The 14,540-nt window shown below is 43.1% G+C and overlaps 2 protein-coding genes across 6 annotated transcripts in view; one reads left to right on the forward strand and one right to left on the reverse strand.

The window, feature by feature from the left end:
• The window catches only part of AK4 (adenylate kinase 4), a 76,839-nt gene that overhangs the window by 54,450 nt on the left and 7,849 nt on the right, over positions 1-14,540 (forward strand). For 4 of the 5 annotated variants that reach the window (XM_079920624.1, XM_079920626.1, XM_079920625.1 and 1 more), the window contains 2 exons: positions 9,968-10,140; positions 14,155-14,273. In XM_079920624.1, the coding sequence (XP_079776750.1) occupies positions 9,968-10,140; positions 14,155-14,273 (292 nt within the window). Of the gene's footprint in view, positions 1-9,967; positions 10,141-14,154; positions 14,421-14,540 lie in introns of those variants that run through there. The other variant, XM_079920627.1, reaches the window with a different exon arrangement.
• On the reverse strand, positions 12,481-13,359 carry LOC307195892 (outer kinetochore KNL1 complex subunit ZWINT-like; the record flags this gene model as incomplete). Its single annotated transcript, XM_079940470.1, is given in 2 exon segments — positions 12,481-13,167; positions 13,171-13,359. Coding segments are annotated over 2 exon segments (876 nt in total).

Here is a 14,540-nt window from a genome sequence, read left to right on the forward strand (position 1 = left end):
TCTCTTGGTTAGAATGTATTTAAATACTTTGCATATGCACTGAAACACTTTCATGTTCAGAATGGCTCTTCCTATTTAGATACAGATTTTCTGTTACAAGACTTCCATGGGATCATGGTTTAACATTCCATACATTAGCTAATTATGTGTTTCCTTCCAAATCCCAGTAGCCTAGCAATTCAAAATACCAACGAGTTGAATCTCATACCAAGAGTAGATCTCTAGCAGAGAACTTGGATCAGTGGATATCAAATGGTAGCTAAATGTATTCTAGAGCAAAATGCCCACAGTTACCCCACCCCCCAAGTCAATATGAACATCTCATGTCCTGATACAGGGGCATCTTGCTTGACAGGTTTCAAGTAGTCTGCATACTCTGCCCCTCTGACATTATGTTCTTTTGAAAAAATATGTATGGTTGGATAATAACGCTTTTTAAAAAACGGTTTAAAATGTGCTGGTCACATTGCACCTCTTCTGACATTCTCTTCCTGGCAGCTGATTGATGTGAGAATTACAAACGAATTACTTTGGGGCTTCCCTGGTGGCGCAGTGGTTAAGAATCTGCCTGCCAATGCAGGGGACACAGGTTCAATCCCTCATCTGGGAAGATCCCACCTGCGGGGCAGCAACTAAGCCCATGTGCCACAACTACTGAGCCTGAGCTCTAGGACCCGTGAGCCACAACTACTGAGCCTGTGCACCACATCTACTGAAGCCCGCGCACCTAGAGCCTGTGCTTCACAACAAAGGAAGCCACCGCAATGAGAAGACCGCAGACCACAATGAAGAGTAGCCCCCGCTTGCCAAAACTAGAGAAAGCCCGCACAGCCACGAAGACCCAATGCAGCCAAAAATAAATAAATAAATAAATAAAAAACCAGACATTTATAAAAACAAACAAAGAAAAAAACAAATGAATTACTTTGAGGATTTACTCAGCCCAACTTGAGACACTGGTGTAAATAAATTCAAGGAATTCTGGAGCTACCATTTATTTTTTCTATTTTTTAATTTTTTTATTTTTGGCTGTGTTGGGTCTTCGTTGCTGTGCGTGCGTTTTCTCTAGTTGCAGCAAGCAGGGGCTACTCTTTGTTGCAGTGCGCGGGCTTCTCATTGTCGTGGCTTCTCTTGTTGCAGATCACAGGTTCTAGGCATGCGGACTTCAGTAGTTGTGGCTTTCGGGCTCAGTAGTTGTGGCTCTCGGGCTCTAGAGCGCAGGCTCAGTAGTTGTGGTGAATGAGCTTAGTTGCACCGCAGCATGTGAGATCTTCCCAGGCCGGGGATCGAACCTGCGTCCCCTGCATTGGCAGGTGGATTCTTAACCACTGTGCCTCCAGGGAAGATCCCATGCTGCCTTTTTGAGTACCATTTCCTGTTGTCTGCCCTGAAGTCTTAAAATTAGGGTCTGTAGGCTGAAGGATATTCATTTCTTAATTATCTTATAAGCAGATAAACACTGCTCCTCACTCCATGGAACCTTTGTCCTTACGCCTAACTAGAGTGACAGACGGGACCTGTGCCCCTTCAGGCCTGTGACATTGTACCCCAAACTTCAGTGGGATCCCCGGCCCATCCCCAGGGCCTTGGTGACCACTTCAGAGATGAGGACACCACAGCTGCCCTGATAATTATACTGTGTGAGACTGGTCACTTCCAACTGTGATGCTTGACTATTAATGGAAATGTAAGTCATCCCTCTTACATTACATCCCTCTTACATGACCTTTTAAAAATTCTCTTCTCTTTGTTACTGATTCCCCTCCTCCTGCCCCTAATTCTTGATTCTTCCACCGTACTCTGGAATCCTCTTTCCTTATCAATTTTCTCCACCTTCCACATGCCCTCTCTTTGTAGAATGCTCTGTCTACCTTCTGTCTTAAGGAAAACCTGGGTCTCCCCTTACGATGTTACTTTTTTTTCTTGTTTCTTTTGGTTTTTTTTTTTTTTTGCGGTACGCGGGCCTCTCACCGTTGTGGCCTCTCCCGCTGCGGAGCACAGGCTCCGGATGCGCAGGCTCAGCGGCCATGGCTCACGGGCCCAGCCGCTCCGCGGCATGTGGGATCTTCCCGGACCGGGGCATGAACCTGTGTCCCCTGCATCGGCAGGTGGACTCTCAACCACTGCGCCACCAGGGAAGCCCACCTCTTCTGTTTTTGAGGCGATTCATTTCTCCCACGTGAAAGCATCCTGTTGGGTGATTGTGGTGGTGATGGTATTCTGTCTCCCTACAACCTCTTTCATACTTTTATAAAAGCCCAAGCTTGTCTTCATCCTTCACGTCCTTCTTACTGTCAAACTTGCTACTTGTCTTTCGACTTCCAGCTCCACGTGGTTTTCATTTTCCCCCATTTTCCACTCCTTCTCCAGCACTTTGCCCTGGGCCAGCCACCATGCTGGGATTTACATATAGTAATTTTTTGAATTAGATATCATCATTCTCAAAGGTACAGAAAGGTTAGGTAACCAACGTCGCAAAGTGAGAAAACCATAGGTGAACCGCCAACCGAGGAAGTTTGTCTCCAGAGTCTATATTCATTCTCAGAGTCTGTACTTGCCATGCTGTTTTTCCCTAGTCATGTGTTTAATGGTGTGTGCAATGATATTTATTGGAGTATACTGGAAACCGTTTAGATGTCTAGCAGTAGGGGGATTGGTTAAATTATGACACATCCAAACTAGGGAGTACTCTGCAGGTATTAAAGAGAGTGAGGGAGCAATGTGTACTATGTATAAAAAATATTCAAGATACTTTAACAGAAAAAAGCAAGATGCAGAATATTTATTATGCATATGTGGGAACAGAATCTGGCGCGTCTGTGCCTGCAGCACTAGACCAGGCAGAACCCCTGAAGCCACCAGGATTTGGGTTTCTCAAGTCATTTTGTAAGCTGACCGCTCTGGTTGCCAGCAGCAGGCAGGCACTGCTTCCCGTCTGAGAATTTGCTTCTCATAGTATGCAGTTTTCTGTTTCAGCAGGAAGACAGCCAGGTGTGGTACATGGTGTGTGATTCTGAAGTCAGATAGCACTTGGTTCCTTGGTTCTAGGTTCCTCGGTTATTAAATATGTGGTCTTGGGCAAGTCACTTAACTTTTCTGAGCCTCAGCTTTTATAACTTTAAAATGCGGATGATGCTCACCTGGCAGAATTGTGACTTTTGAGATACTTATTAATTCATTCAACAAATATTTTTTCAGCATCTACTATATGCCAGGCACTGTTTTAGGCACTAAGGATATGGCAGCAAATAACTTTGAAAGTTCTGCCCTCATTTCGCTTACATTCTGGTGGGAATAAAAGCACTCAGAAAATAAGTCATAGACAAAAAGTGATGCAGAGAAAAAAAGAAAAAGAATGAAGGGTGAATGGGGCGCCAGTGGTGGGCTGGTTAGAGAAGCCCTCACTAACAGACCTGCTTCGAGCCAAGGCTTGTGAAGCTGAGGGCATACCTGGACATCTGGAGTGAGAGCCTTCTAAGCAGAGGGGACGTGAACTATAAATGTCTTAGGCGGGAGTGAGCCTGCCTGCTTGAGAACAGCAAGGATGTCAGTGATGTGCAGGGAGACGAGGAGAGAGGAGGAGAGAGAAGAATCAGGAACAACAACAAGCCTTTGCCGGCTACTGCAAAGTTTTGGTTTTTCTGTTGCATGTAATATATCTGGCACATTGAGGATGCTCGACAAATAGTAACCATGATGATGAGGATGTTACCGTGATGCTCTGCTCTTTTGGTTGAAGAAAGATAGATGGGGTGACATTTAGGATTCTTTTAAGTACCCCTCCTTTATACCCCTGGAACAACAGCATAGTAGAATAGAAAGAGCACTTGAAAGACCAGAGACCCGATGTTAAATCCAAGTTCCTCTGTTGACCCTCACTGAAGGCAAACATACTCATCTATCCAACAGAGGGTGATAATTCCTGCTCTGCCGACCTCCTAGGGTTGACGTGAAGAATGAAATAAGTAAACTTATATAAGTACTTCGTAAACTGTAGACTAAAAATACGCGTGAAGCATAAAGGCTGTGTTTGCTGAATTATTATTGGAACCTGGAACCCATCTAGTCCAGCTTCTAGAGTTTCCTTGTCTGTGTGAATGTTTCTAGAAATGGGGTGCACACTGGTGGAAAGGACTGCAGAGCCATATCTTTCTCGGTTTGGGTTCTGTTACAGTTAGTGCAGCCTGCGTGTAGATTAGCTCCTTGCAAGTTGTGTCCCATTGCCGCCACAAGGCACACCTGTACTACCAGCAGCTTGAGGCTGAATCTTTGTGCTGAATCTACCAGTCTTCTGAATTTTAACCTAAATTAAGGCTCATCATGATAAGGTTTTTTTTTTTTTTTTTGCGGTACGCAGGCCTCTCACTGTTGTGGCCTCTCCCGTTGCGGAGCACAGGCTCTGGACGCGCAGGCCCAGTGGCCACGGCTCACGGGCCCAGCCGCTCCGCGGCATGTGGGATCTTCCCGGACCGGGGCACGAACTCGCGTCCCCTGCATTGGCAGGCGGACTCTCAACCACTGCGCCACCAGGGAAGCCCCATGATAAGGTATTGAACTGGATCAGGAAAGTAAATTTAAAGAGCTTTATTATCTAAAAATGAGGTGATGAAAGGGGCAAACAGATAACTAGAGTGGGAAGGTTATTACTGTCATGGCTATGCTGTGTCCGAGCTCTAAGCTATGCTTGGGTTGAGTTCTCTGGTGACTGGGTGGGACCAGAATGCGGAGTCTGTGTGCTGAACTGTAATTGTGGGAGAGCAAAGAGCACCAGTGACCCCCCCAAACTCTTAGAAACTCTCAGAAAAGGAATTAAATATGGGTCTGAATGTGAGAGCCCAGTAGGTTGGCACTGCCCAGCATATTTTTGAAATCTGTTCCTTGTGAATTCAGCTTATTTTGTACACAGTTGCATTTCCCACCCATTCTTCCAGAGGCCCCCAAAGTTCAAAAGCAGTTCTAGGGGAACTGAGCAGATGGGCTTCTGAACCTCATTTGACAAGGAAACGTTAACCAATAATATTTGAGTTTTTATTTGTGGAAGGAATTGTTATATTCTGTTTTAGAGCTACCTCTTCTTTCCTACGGCTTTTTTCAGCTCTCAACCTCTACCCAAAGGATAAAGAACAATGTTTTCTTGTCAGGGTAGTGACTAGTGATGCTGGAACAGAAGGCCCCAGGGACTGTGGCTGAGTGATTGCTAAAATTCTTTGTGCATACTCATCAATAAAAATGTTGTCTACATCTTCAGTATGTGGATATTTATGTATAAATATATAAATACATACAATTTTATTAATATATAACTGGTAAAATGGGCCCTCCCAAATAGGAGATTAAAAAGAATGAGGAAAAAAAAACAATAGAGGTTCTGTTTCTTTCTTTCTGTACTCTGAGGAGGGTCTCTTTGGAAGCTGCTGCTTCAGAAGATGGCTTTTCCTTGAAATTGGATTTGAGGAAAGAGCAAAGATTGATTTGGGATTGTTTTGGCTGCAGGCATATTTCTAATTCCAGTTGTCATCTTGACGCTTCAATGAGGTGTAGGTTATACAGGGAAAGGCAGGACCTGGCCATCAGTGGGAGAGTGCCTTTATGTGGAAGGCTTACTGCCCTCACTTTATTGGTGTTTCAATGTAGATTGTACCGGGCACAGTACCAGGAGATAACAAGGGGAGTGAGACACGTCTTAAGTCCCCACCTGAGGAAGCTCATCTTCTAGGGCAGACTCTGGAGCATGGTGTAGGCTGAAGTGGACTCAGACTTGGCATAGTGCCTGGGCCTGCTGCCAAAGTGCTTATTCTAGCATCCCCAGCCTGACCTGCAGTGAGCTGTTGGGAGGAGGGAGACAGAAGAAAGCACCTGGCTGAGGATGTGTGTAGTATTCAAAAGGGAATTTGGTGGGAAAGAATTTGGTGTGGTTTTATCTGGACTCTCCTAAGACCCCTTCCCTGTCCCCCAGTCTGTGCAGCCGTAGATAGAATTGAGCCATGAGCACCCACGTGGGTCCACATCTTGTTCCTGGGTGACCCAGATAGCATTACATTATTATTTACCTGGTAACTGTCATATATATGGGGCTCCAGAGTACACTCAAATGCTATGAAACCCCAATTCTAAAAGTCAGTCTGTTTTTGAACTTCATAATAATCAAAAGAGAAGTTGCTTCATGAATCAATTTTAAAGTAATCAAGCCATTCCATGATAGAGGGTTACATATAGACTTTACAGAGCTCAAGAGTCATATAATTTCATGGAATTATTTACAAATAAGGCAGACTAATCAAAGAAGTATATTCACTTAATAGAAAACTAGAAGGGGACTCCCCTGGTGGTCCAGTGGTTAAAAATCCACCTTCTAATGCAGGGGACGCGGGTTCAATCCCTGGTCGGGGAACTAAGATCCCACGTGCCACAGTGCAAGTAAGCCCGCACGCCGCAACTACTGAGCCCATGCACTCTAGACCCCGCGTGCCACAACTAGAGAGAAGGCTGCGCGCTGCAGCGAAGATCCCGCGTGCCGCAGCTAAGACCTGACACAGCCAAATAAGTAAATAAATAAATAAATAAGAACAGTAGAAGACAACTACCCTAGTGTTTGCCCACTGTGTACCAGGCGTTGCTGCCTTCCAGAGCTAAGGCCGAGGTGTCTACATTGTACTTAATCTTAGGCAGGTATGATTTGACCTTTTACTTCCCCAGATACCAAGCAGTCATAATCTGATCTGACAGAAATTATGTTGAGATTTGAAAAAAATCTAGTTAGTTTATTTAAAGGCAATATTGTTTTCTATTTTGAAGATACTGTATCTCAGTTCCCATTGCAGAAGCACCCTGAACATACTTCCAGGCATAATCTCCCAACATGCGGGTGCCTTTATGTGAAGGGGATGCTTAGCCAGTGTGGGAGGAAGGAGGGAATACAGCTGAGTGACTATTGGCACAAGAGCCTAGGCTGTAAGATTAGAAATACCTATTTCTCTGATGAAGCCAGCCTGAATGCAAGAGAGATCACAAGAGGACAGCAAATGAGGATGTGAAAGCAGTTTCTTCTGATGTTAGCTGTAATGTTGGAACAGCTCTGGTGTTGCCTGGTGGAAGCATGTGTTTAGCTTAGGTTGGGCACATGATAGCCGATGAACTTAGATGTGCTCTGCAAGATAAGCCTCTCCTCACCTCTGTTTGAACTTACTCTGTCTTTCCTTGTCATAAGAATAGAGTTGAAATGTGCCCTGGGTTTGGGTCTCTCTGTTCTTGTATCCCTTTGCAAAGAGATAACCACTTAATCTCTTAAGAGATTCTGCAATAAACAACATCAAAATTTAGAAACTTGGGGGCTTCCCTGGTGGCGCAGTGGTTGAGAATCTGCCTGCTAATGCAGGGGACACGGGTTCGAGCCCTGGTCTGGGAAGATCCCACATGCTATGGAGCAACTAGGCCCGTGAGCCATAACTACTGAGCCTGCGCGTCTGGAGCCTGTGCTCTGCAACAAGAGAAGCCGCGATAGTGAGAGGCCCGCGCACCGCGATGAAGAGTGGCCCCCGCTTGCCACAACTAGAGAAAGCCCTTGCACAGAACCAAAGACCCAACACAGCCAAAAATAAATAAATAAACAAATGTGGGGTTTAAAAAAAATAATAAAGGTTGGCCCAGTTTAAAAAAAAAAAAGTTAGAAACTTGGGCCATTGGATAATTTCCCTTACTGGAGAAATTAGAAAAGAAGCTCCAGGGGAAGCCTAGAACAAATTATCTGTAGCGAAAATCCAGTTTTATTTTTTTCCCCGATCCACTGCAGAGCAATCTCTTTTGGCAAATACAAATTACTGGAAAAATTAAAAGAAAAAAACCCAATAAATTCAAGCCCAAATTTTAGATTCAACAGAGTTAAAATTACTCTGTGGAATTGCTATAAAATTCCTAAATGTTTTTTCTCATTTCTGTACTTACTGTGACCAGGGCTTACATTGGACTGCAGACCAGATGTTGAGTTTAGTAAGATATAGGGAATGAATAATTTCAGATGGGACTTGCAAAGACACTTAGATACAAAGTACCGTAAGCAAGTTCATCAGGACATAAACTTTGGAAATAGCTACAAGGCCCTATACTAAGTTGCTCATCTGTGTTAATTTTTTAGAAGCTGAAGGGTATAGCAATGATCAAGACAGAAAAAGTCCCTTTTCTCAGAGTGAGATAGGGATAGAAAATAAGCATAAATACTTGGAAATTATTCATAGTAATAAATAATAGAAAATAAACAGTAATGAGATAGATAGTGGAAGGGGAATGGGACTATTTTAAGTATACTAGTGTAAGAAGTCTCCCTGAGGAAGTTACATTTATGCATATATCTGAAATGATAGGAGTCATATTCAGAGACCTGCAGGAAGAACATTTTAGGCAGAGGACAGCAAATGCAAAGGCCCTGAGGCAGAGGTATCTGACACTACAAAGATAGAAAGGAGCTAGTGAAGAGAGCAGTATTGAAAGTAAGTCGATGTGGCCAAAGTCAACCTTGGGCATCATGTCATGTGATACTGAACAAAAGAAGAATAAATTATGGAAGTGTAGATAAGGAAAGTGGTGTCATGGGTAGCCCAAAGGTGAAGTTGTGGGAACAGGTGAGTTGGGTTGCAGCTGGGGAACATGCAAGACCAAGGAAAATCAGAAATATCATCCAGTGTCCTGGTGTATGGAGAGCGGGGGAAGAGGGGCCTATTTCTGTGTGCAGAAGACGATGGATGAGGACCCTGGGAGGAATGGGCTTTGGAGAAAAGGGCCTGGCCTCACAGGCAATAAGGAAGGCATTGAAGGGAGCAGAGGTTGGTACCTGGAGCGGGGGCGTAGAGACAGTGTTGGGTGGGTTTTGTCACATTGAATGCAACAAACACTCTGAAATCACCTTGGCATTCAAACGACTTGGAGATTTTAACAGAGTGCAGCACATTCATGTTTGAATGACTGACTTCCTGTAATAGGAAAAGGAGTTCTTTGATTGTTAAGTGATTTAAGTTTGTCTTCTGAAGATTGCACCTCCTATTATACTTTCTTTCCTGCTGTCCATCCACCCAGCTCTTTTATCTAAGATTTAAAGGACATTTTTTTAAAAAGTGATAATTGGATACAGTAAGGTTTTTAACAAAACAGACCAACTTGACAAACTATTTAGGAACAAGATACTACTGTGTACCATCCCAGCCAAACCTGGGGTTACATTTAAAGCAGGTCAATCCCTGGTGTGGGGGGGGAATATATATATATATATATATATATATATATATATATATATATATATATAAAAAATTTGGGGTCAACTAACTGCAAAAAAGGAAGTGATGCCCATGAGTTCAAATTTCAACTGCAGTTTATTTTCCGACATTTAGAAAAGTAGGGTGAATTTATAAGTTTTGCAGTGTCCAGATAGTTTCAAAAGCACCAGTTCTTTTTGAGATTGGAATTTTGCCCACCTTGTTACTAAGGTGCAGGCTCAAATGAAGGTCTGAGTGAAGGATCCTACTTTAATTGATTTAGACTTAAAAAATATTTGTGTGTATATATAGAGGTATCCTAAGAATAATATGCTCATAAGCTGTTAGAACTAAAAGGACACAAATAAAATTTGCCCCTTTGATTCTTTAACAGAAGAAGAAATGGAGGTGTTATAACTTGCCCAAGGTCACACAGGTAGTTAAGAGCAGAGCTGAGACTAGAGTTGGGACTAGCGTAGTGATGTTCAGCACTTACTGCTTTTATCATGTGACTCCTTAGCCTTTCATATTCCAAATGCTAAAGCTAGGTTGTAAAGTAGCATATTTTCTTCCAGTATTAAATTTATAGAAGTAGATATAAATTCCTGATTAAATCTCCTTTCTGGGTAGTGTACGTGCAGATTTGATTATTCTGTCTCTGAAAATATTTCAACAACTAACTGAATTGGGAAGTCTCACATTTGATGTTTTGTTTTGGCATTTAGGTTTTCCTAGAACATTAGTTCAGGCCGAAGCCTTGGACAAAATATGTGACCTGGACCTAGTGATCACTTTGAACATTCCATTTGAGACGCTCAAAGACCGTCTCAGCCGACGCTGGATTCACCCTCCTAGTGGGAGGGTATATAACCTGGACTTCAACCCGCCTCATGTACATGTAAGAATATACAAAATACTTTCGCATATTGACAAGAAAGGTAAAAAGGGGAACGATATGAATAGGCTGTTCCAAAAAGAGCAATATATATAGCCAGCAAATATTTTAAAATTCTCATTAACTAGTAGTGAAGGGATGTAAATTAACGTTTACAACATTTATTGCTGGTTGGGATCTGGGAAAATGATACTCTTATCTGTATTAGGTATATGAAATATTAATAGTCTTTTAGAAGAGCAACTGAGCAACCTACATTAAAACTTCTAAATACATATTTCACTCAACCCACTTCTGGGAGTACAGTCTATGGAAATGTAAGCACTTTCAGGTCAGGTCATGTACAGGATGAGGCTTATTTCCATGTTGTTTGTAGTGGGAAAAATAAAACAAAACTTGAAAACAGAACAAATATTCATCTGTGTGGATGATTAAATAAATTTGAGAATAGCCACATTTTGGAAAATCATGTATAGGTTAAAAAAAAAAGAGACATAGTAGTACATTCTTTGGCCCGGAGAAATATTTCTCCTGGGTATTGTTGAATGAGAAAAGCAAATAGCAGAATGATTACATTTTTCTAAAACCGTGACCTCCCTTCTTCTTCTTCTTCTTTTTTTTTTTTTTTTTTTTGGCTTGCGCTGCACGGCTTGTGGGATCTTAGTTCCCCAAACAGAGATTGAATCCACCCCTCAGCAGTGAAAGCACAGAGTCCTAACCACTGGACTGCCAGGGAATTCCCTATGACCACCGTTCTTTATGTATATCTGTTTACGTGTCTGTAAGCGCTCTCTAGCTTCATAGGAGTAGTGATAAAGATATAAAGGAACTATCCTAGGCTGGCCAATAGTTGAGGCTGGGACAGAATAAGGAACAGGGTTAGAGTGAGTGGGGTCATGTGAGTGGTGGGAGTGCGGAGGAGAGACTAGGCAGGACTAAAGGCGTGAAAGATTGCCCTTAAGAAGAAGTTCAAAATATAACATCTATGCATCTGCGTAAGATTAAATACATGTAAAGGTATATGTTTAAAGAAACTTTTGACAAATTCATTTAAAGAGTAACTGTTCTTTCTGTTAAAGACATGAATTAGTTCAATCTGATAATTCTTCAGTTATTTGGTGGTAGATACTATTACTTGTTCTTATCCAAATGTGGAAGGGGTGGCTATTGTGTCTTATTGGGTTCATGTTTATGGAATAGGCTAGACTTGGATATAGATAGAGTCAGTAATAATTATAGAAAACTACTTCAAGGGGTTAAGGACGCCTTCCTAGCTCTGTAAGTCTTCATTAAGTCCTGATGAGTCTTTTTCATTTGGGCTAAGCACTGGTCTCCTTTTCAAGTTTTCTTTTTAAAATGTAAGTAGTTCTGGAAGTCCTTTATTAGAACCCTTCCTCCATTCCATCCCCAAAAGCTAGTATGGGGAAAAAAAATGTATAGGGAGGAAAATAGGGTTCTGAACATGCATTGGAGTCTAACACAAAAGCTTCATATTTTGGCTCTGCCTAGACCTGCTGATGCAGACTCTCCCAAAATTTGAGAAGCTTGAACACTGAGTTGCTTTCCAAAGACTGGGTATCCCTAAGAGAACACCTGCAATTACAGTGCTATTTCCAAAGATAGCAGTAAAAGTGCTGCTCTGGCCTAAGTCAACCAGCTGTTGTGGCCAAGCTGCCCCAGGAGAGATGCTGATGTCCTATTCTGCTCTTTCTGGAGGCAGTTGTTGTTATCTCCTGATACTCTGAAGCCCTAGAAATGGCTTCTGAACTTTGCAGCAGTAAGTAAAATAAAAGAGAGGGAACTATAGGTGATGTACAGCTTTCTCCCATGCCCATGTCTCATGTTTTGTTAGGAAAACAGCCCTGGAATACCCATGTGATAATTGTGGCTCACCAGTAAATCCTAAGTGTAAGTTAGGTACCTAAGGCCCTGAGCTATAATAAAATTTTAGTGCAATTCAAACTTACAGCCGGTTTCAGACTATCCCGTTGAGTTGCCTGAGCCTTTCGATTCTGCTTTAGCCTACCTTTTTTTTTACTGTTCATCACAAAACTTTAATATTGTCAAACTAAGACAAACATCCAGGAAGCAAGTATCTTTTGAATTCTAAGACAGTCCTAAGTGAAAACTCTGCTCCTAATACAAAATTTAACAATGAACCAGGCTGTCATTTAGCTTCTTTACAAATAAACAGGATACTCAGGTGAAAAATAGACTACTGTTGATAGCAATCAGTATTACAACAAAAGGAGATGAGTTTCCTGTAGTTTCCAGGTGTCTTCATGATTAAAATAAATGACTCCTTCAGGCACATGAAATCCCAGTTTTAGTTTTTCTCCTGCTCTAGGATCCTTCCCCATGTTGCTGTCTCCCAGGAAGCCATGGTAAGCCTGTCTCTCCAGCAGGCTGTGGGTTGTTGGCCTTGGAGGACACACATTCACCTCTCCCCATGGTGTCCCGAATGTTCTGCTCCTGGGGCTGGGTCAGCTGCTCGGGCTTATCCTTGGGAAGATCCAACTCTTGTGGCATCTCTGCCTCAGCCTCATGGAATAGCAGCTTACCCTGAAGGGTGTGTAGCAGGTGGAGGAAGGTCTGGTGCCTCTGCAGCTTGTACTGCTCCTGCCCTGCCTGCTGCTTCAGGGTTCCAAGTTCCTGATATAGCCGTTCAAGCTCCTGCTGAGTTCCTGTCTGACGCTCCCTCACCTCTGAAGACACCACTGCCAGATGCTGCAGACGCTTCTCCTGTTGTAGCTGCCACTGCTTCTGGACTCTTCTGAGTTTTTCCATGGCCATTTGCTTCTTGGCCTGGAGTTGTTCAAGGGCCTCCCGGAGCTTGGCCTGCTTCCTTTGGGCCTCCTCCACCTTGGGCAGTGCCTGGGTCAGGGAACTTGTGATGGCCTCCACGTGCTCTTGGTAGGTGGCCTTCAGCTCTTTCCATTGCTCTTTGACTTCAGTTGCCTTCTGCCGGCTCGTGTCTTCAGAAGCCAAGGGGTTCAGGTCCTGGGCAGTGCCTTCCTGAACCGAGAAAGTCTACGGGAAGTCTGCTACTTGAAGCTGGCTGCAGAGGAGCTTGTCTTTCTTCCGGGAGTCCATCACAAACTCACCCAGGATCTGCACGGGCAGTTCTGCCTCCTCCTGAAGACCTATAGGCTTCAGGATGTCTGCCACCTTGGCCAGGGCCTCTCGGGCAGTAGCCTCCGCCTTAGTCTCTGCCGCCTCCATCCTTCCCCGGGCCACGCTTCAGCTCTAGCCTACCTTTTGACAGATTTATTTCTTGTTACTCTCTCCCCTGGTAGGCAATTCTCATGTGTCCATTTTGCTATTTGTAAGTAGGTGGTATGACTCCTGGAGTTAAAATATATTGAAAATCAAATTTTCTAAAATTGCAGTTTTTCAGTTCTCAGAATGTTTGTTCCTGATTTTCATGGGTATAATGACTCATGCCTATTCTCCCTTCAGACGCCATTATTTAATTTAGTAAAATAACCTGAGTAAGTTTAATCTCAGAAGAGCTACGTGACAGAATTTGAAAGCTAGCAGAGACAGGACTGAAATACCTCCTCCTCAATGAAGTGTTTTCCCTAAGTAAACTGTTTGGTTCTTTGAGATATTTATTTTCCGTATTATGAACTCAAGCTTTGGAAAGGCAGCTAGTTTTAGGAATATTTAGAGGGCTAGACTGACATTGTCTAATGGCTGTTTGGTGTTGGGGGAGACAGCATGGAATTTTGAACTGTGAGTTGAAGGTATCATTTATCAGAACTACTGGAACATGTTTGGAAAGACCTGAGAAGTTAATAAAGATTTAACGTCAGCTCTTATGAAAACAGCTTAACATATTGTTGTGAACGCTATTTCTTTTTCAACTACCTTCACCATTACTATTGTACCCCAGGCCTAAATCATCACGGGGTAGGAATCAAAGGTGAATATATGGTTTTGCCCAGGAAAGTTTTATTTCACCTGTGGAATAGCCCAACCGTTGGCCATACTAACTGGTTTCTCTGGTATTTGTAGGGGATCGATGACATCACTGGTGAACCATTGGTACAGCAGGAGGATGACAAACCTGAAGCAGTTGCTGCCAGACTAAGACAGTACAAGGATGTGGCAAAACCAGTCATTGAATTATACAAGTGAGTGTGCTTCAGTGTTTCCATGGCAGGTGGCCAGCCAGCAAGGTGTGGCTCCTCATGGGAAGGACATTGGGCTGCAGTGGGGTAGTATTTCTTTAAGCTTGATAAACCCAAAAGGCCCAGTACCTGTCAGACGAAAGTCAGATGAAATGCTGGCATTGTACGTGGGAGAGAATGCCTGGTACTTTTATGCTGAGACTCTTATAAGGACCAAAACCTGATCATCTCTGTCTGCTTGACTGTAAAACTGCATCTAGACTTTTCATT

This window comes from Stenella coeruleoalba (assembly GCF_951394435.1).
Source record: "Stenella coeruleoalba genome assembly, chromosome: 1".
Lineage (NCBI taxonomy): Eukaryota > Metazoa > Chordata > Mammalia > Artiodactyla > Delphinidae > Stenella > Stenella coeruleoalba.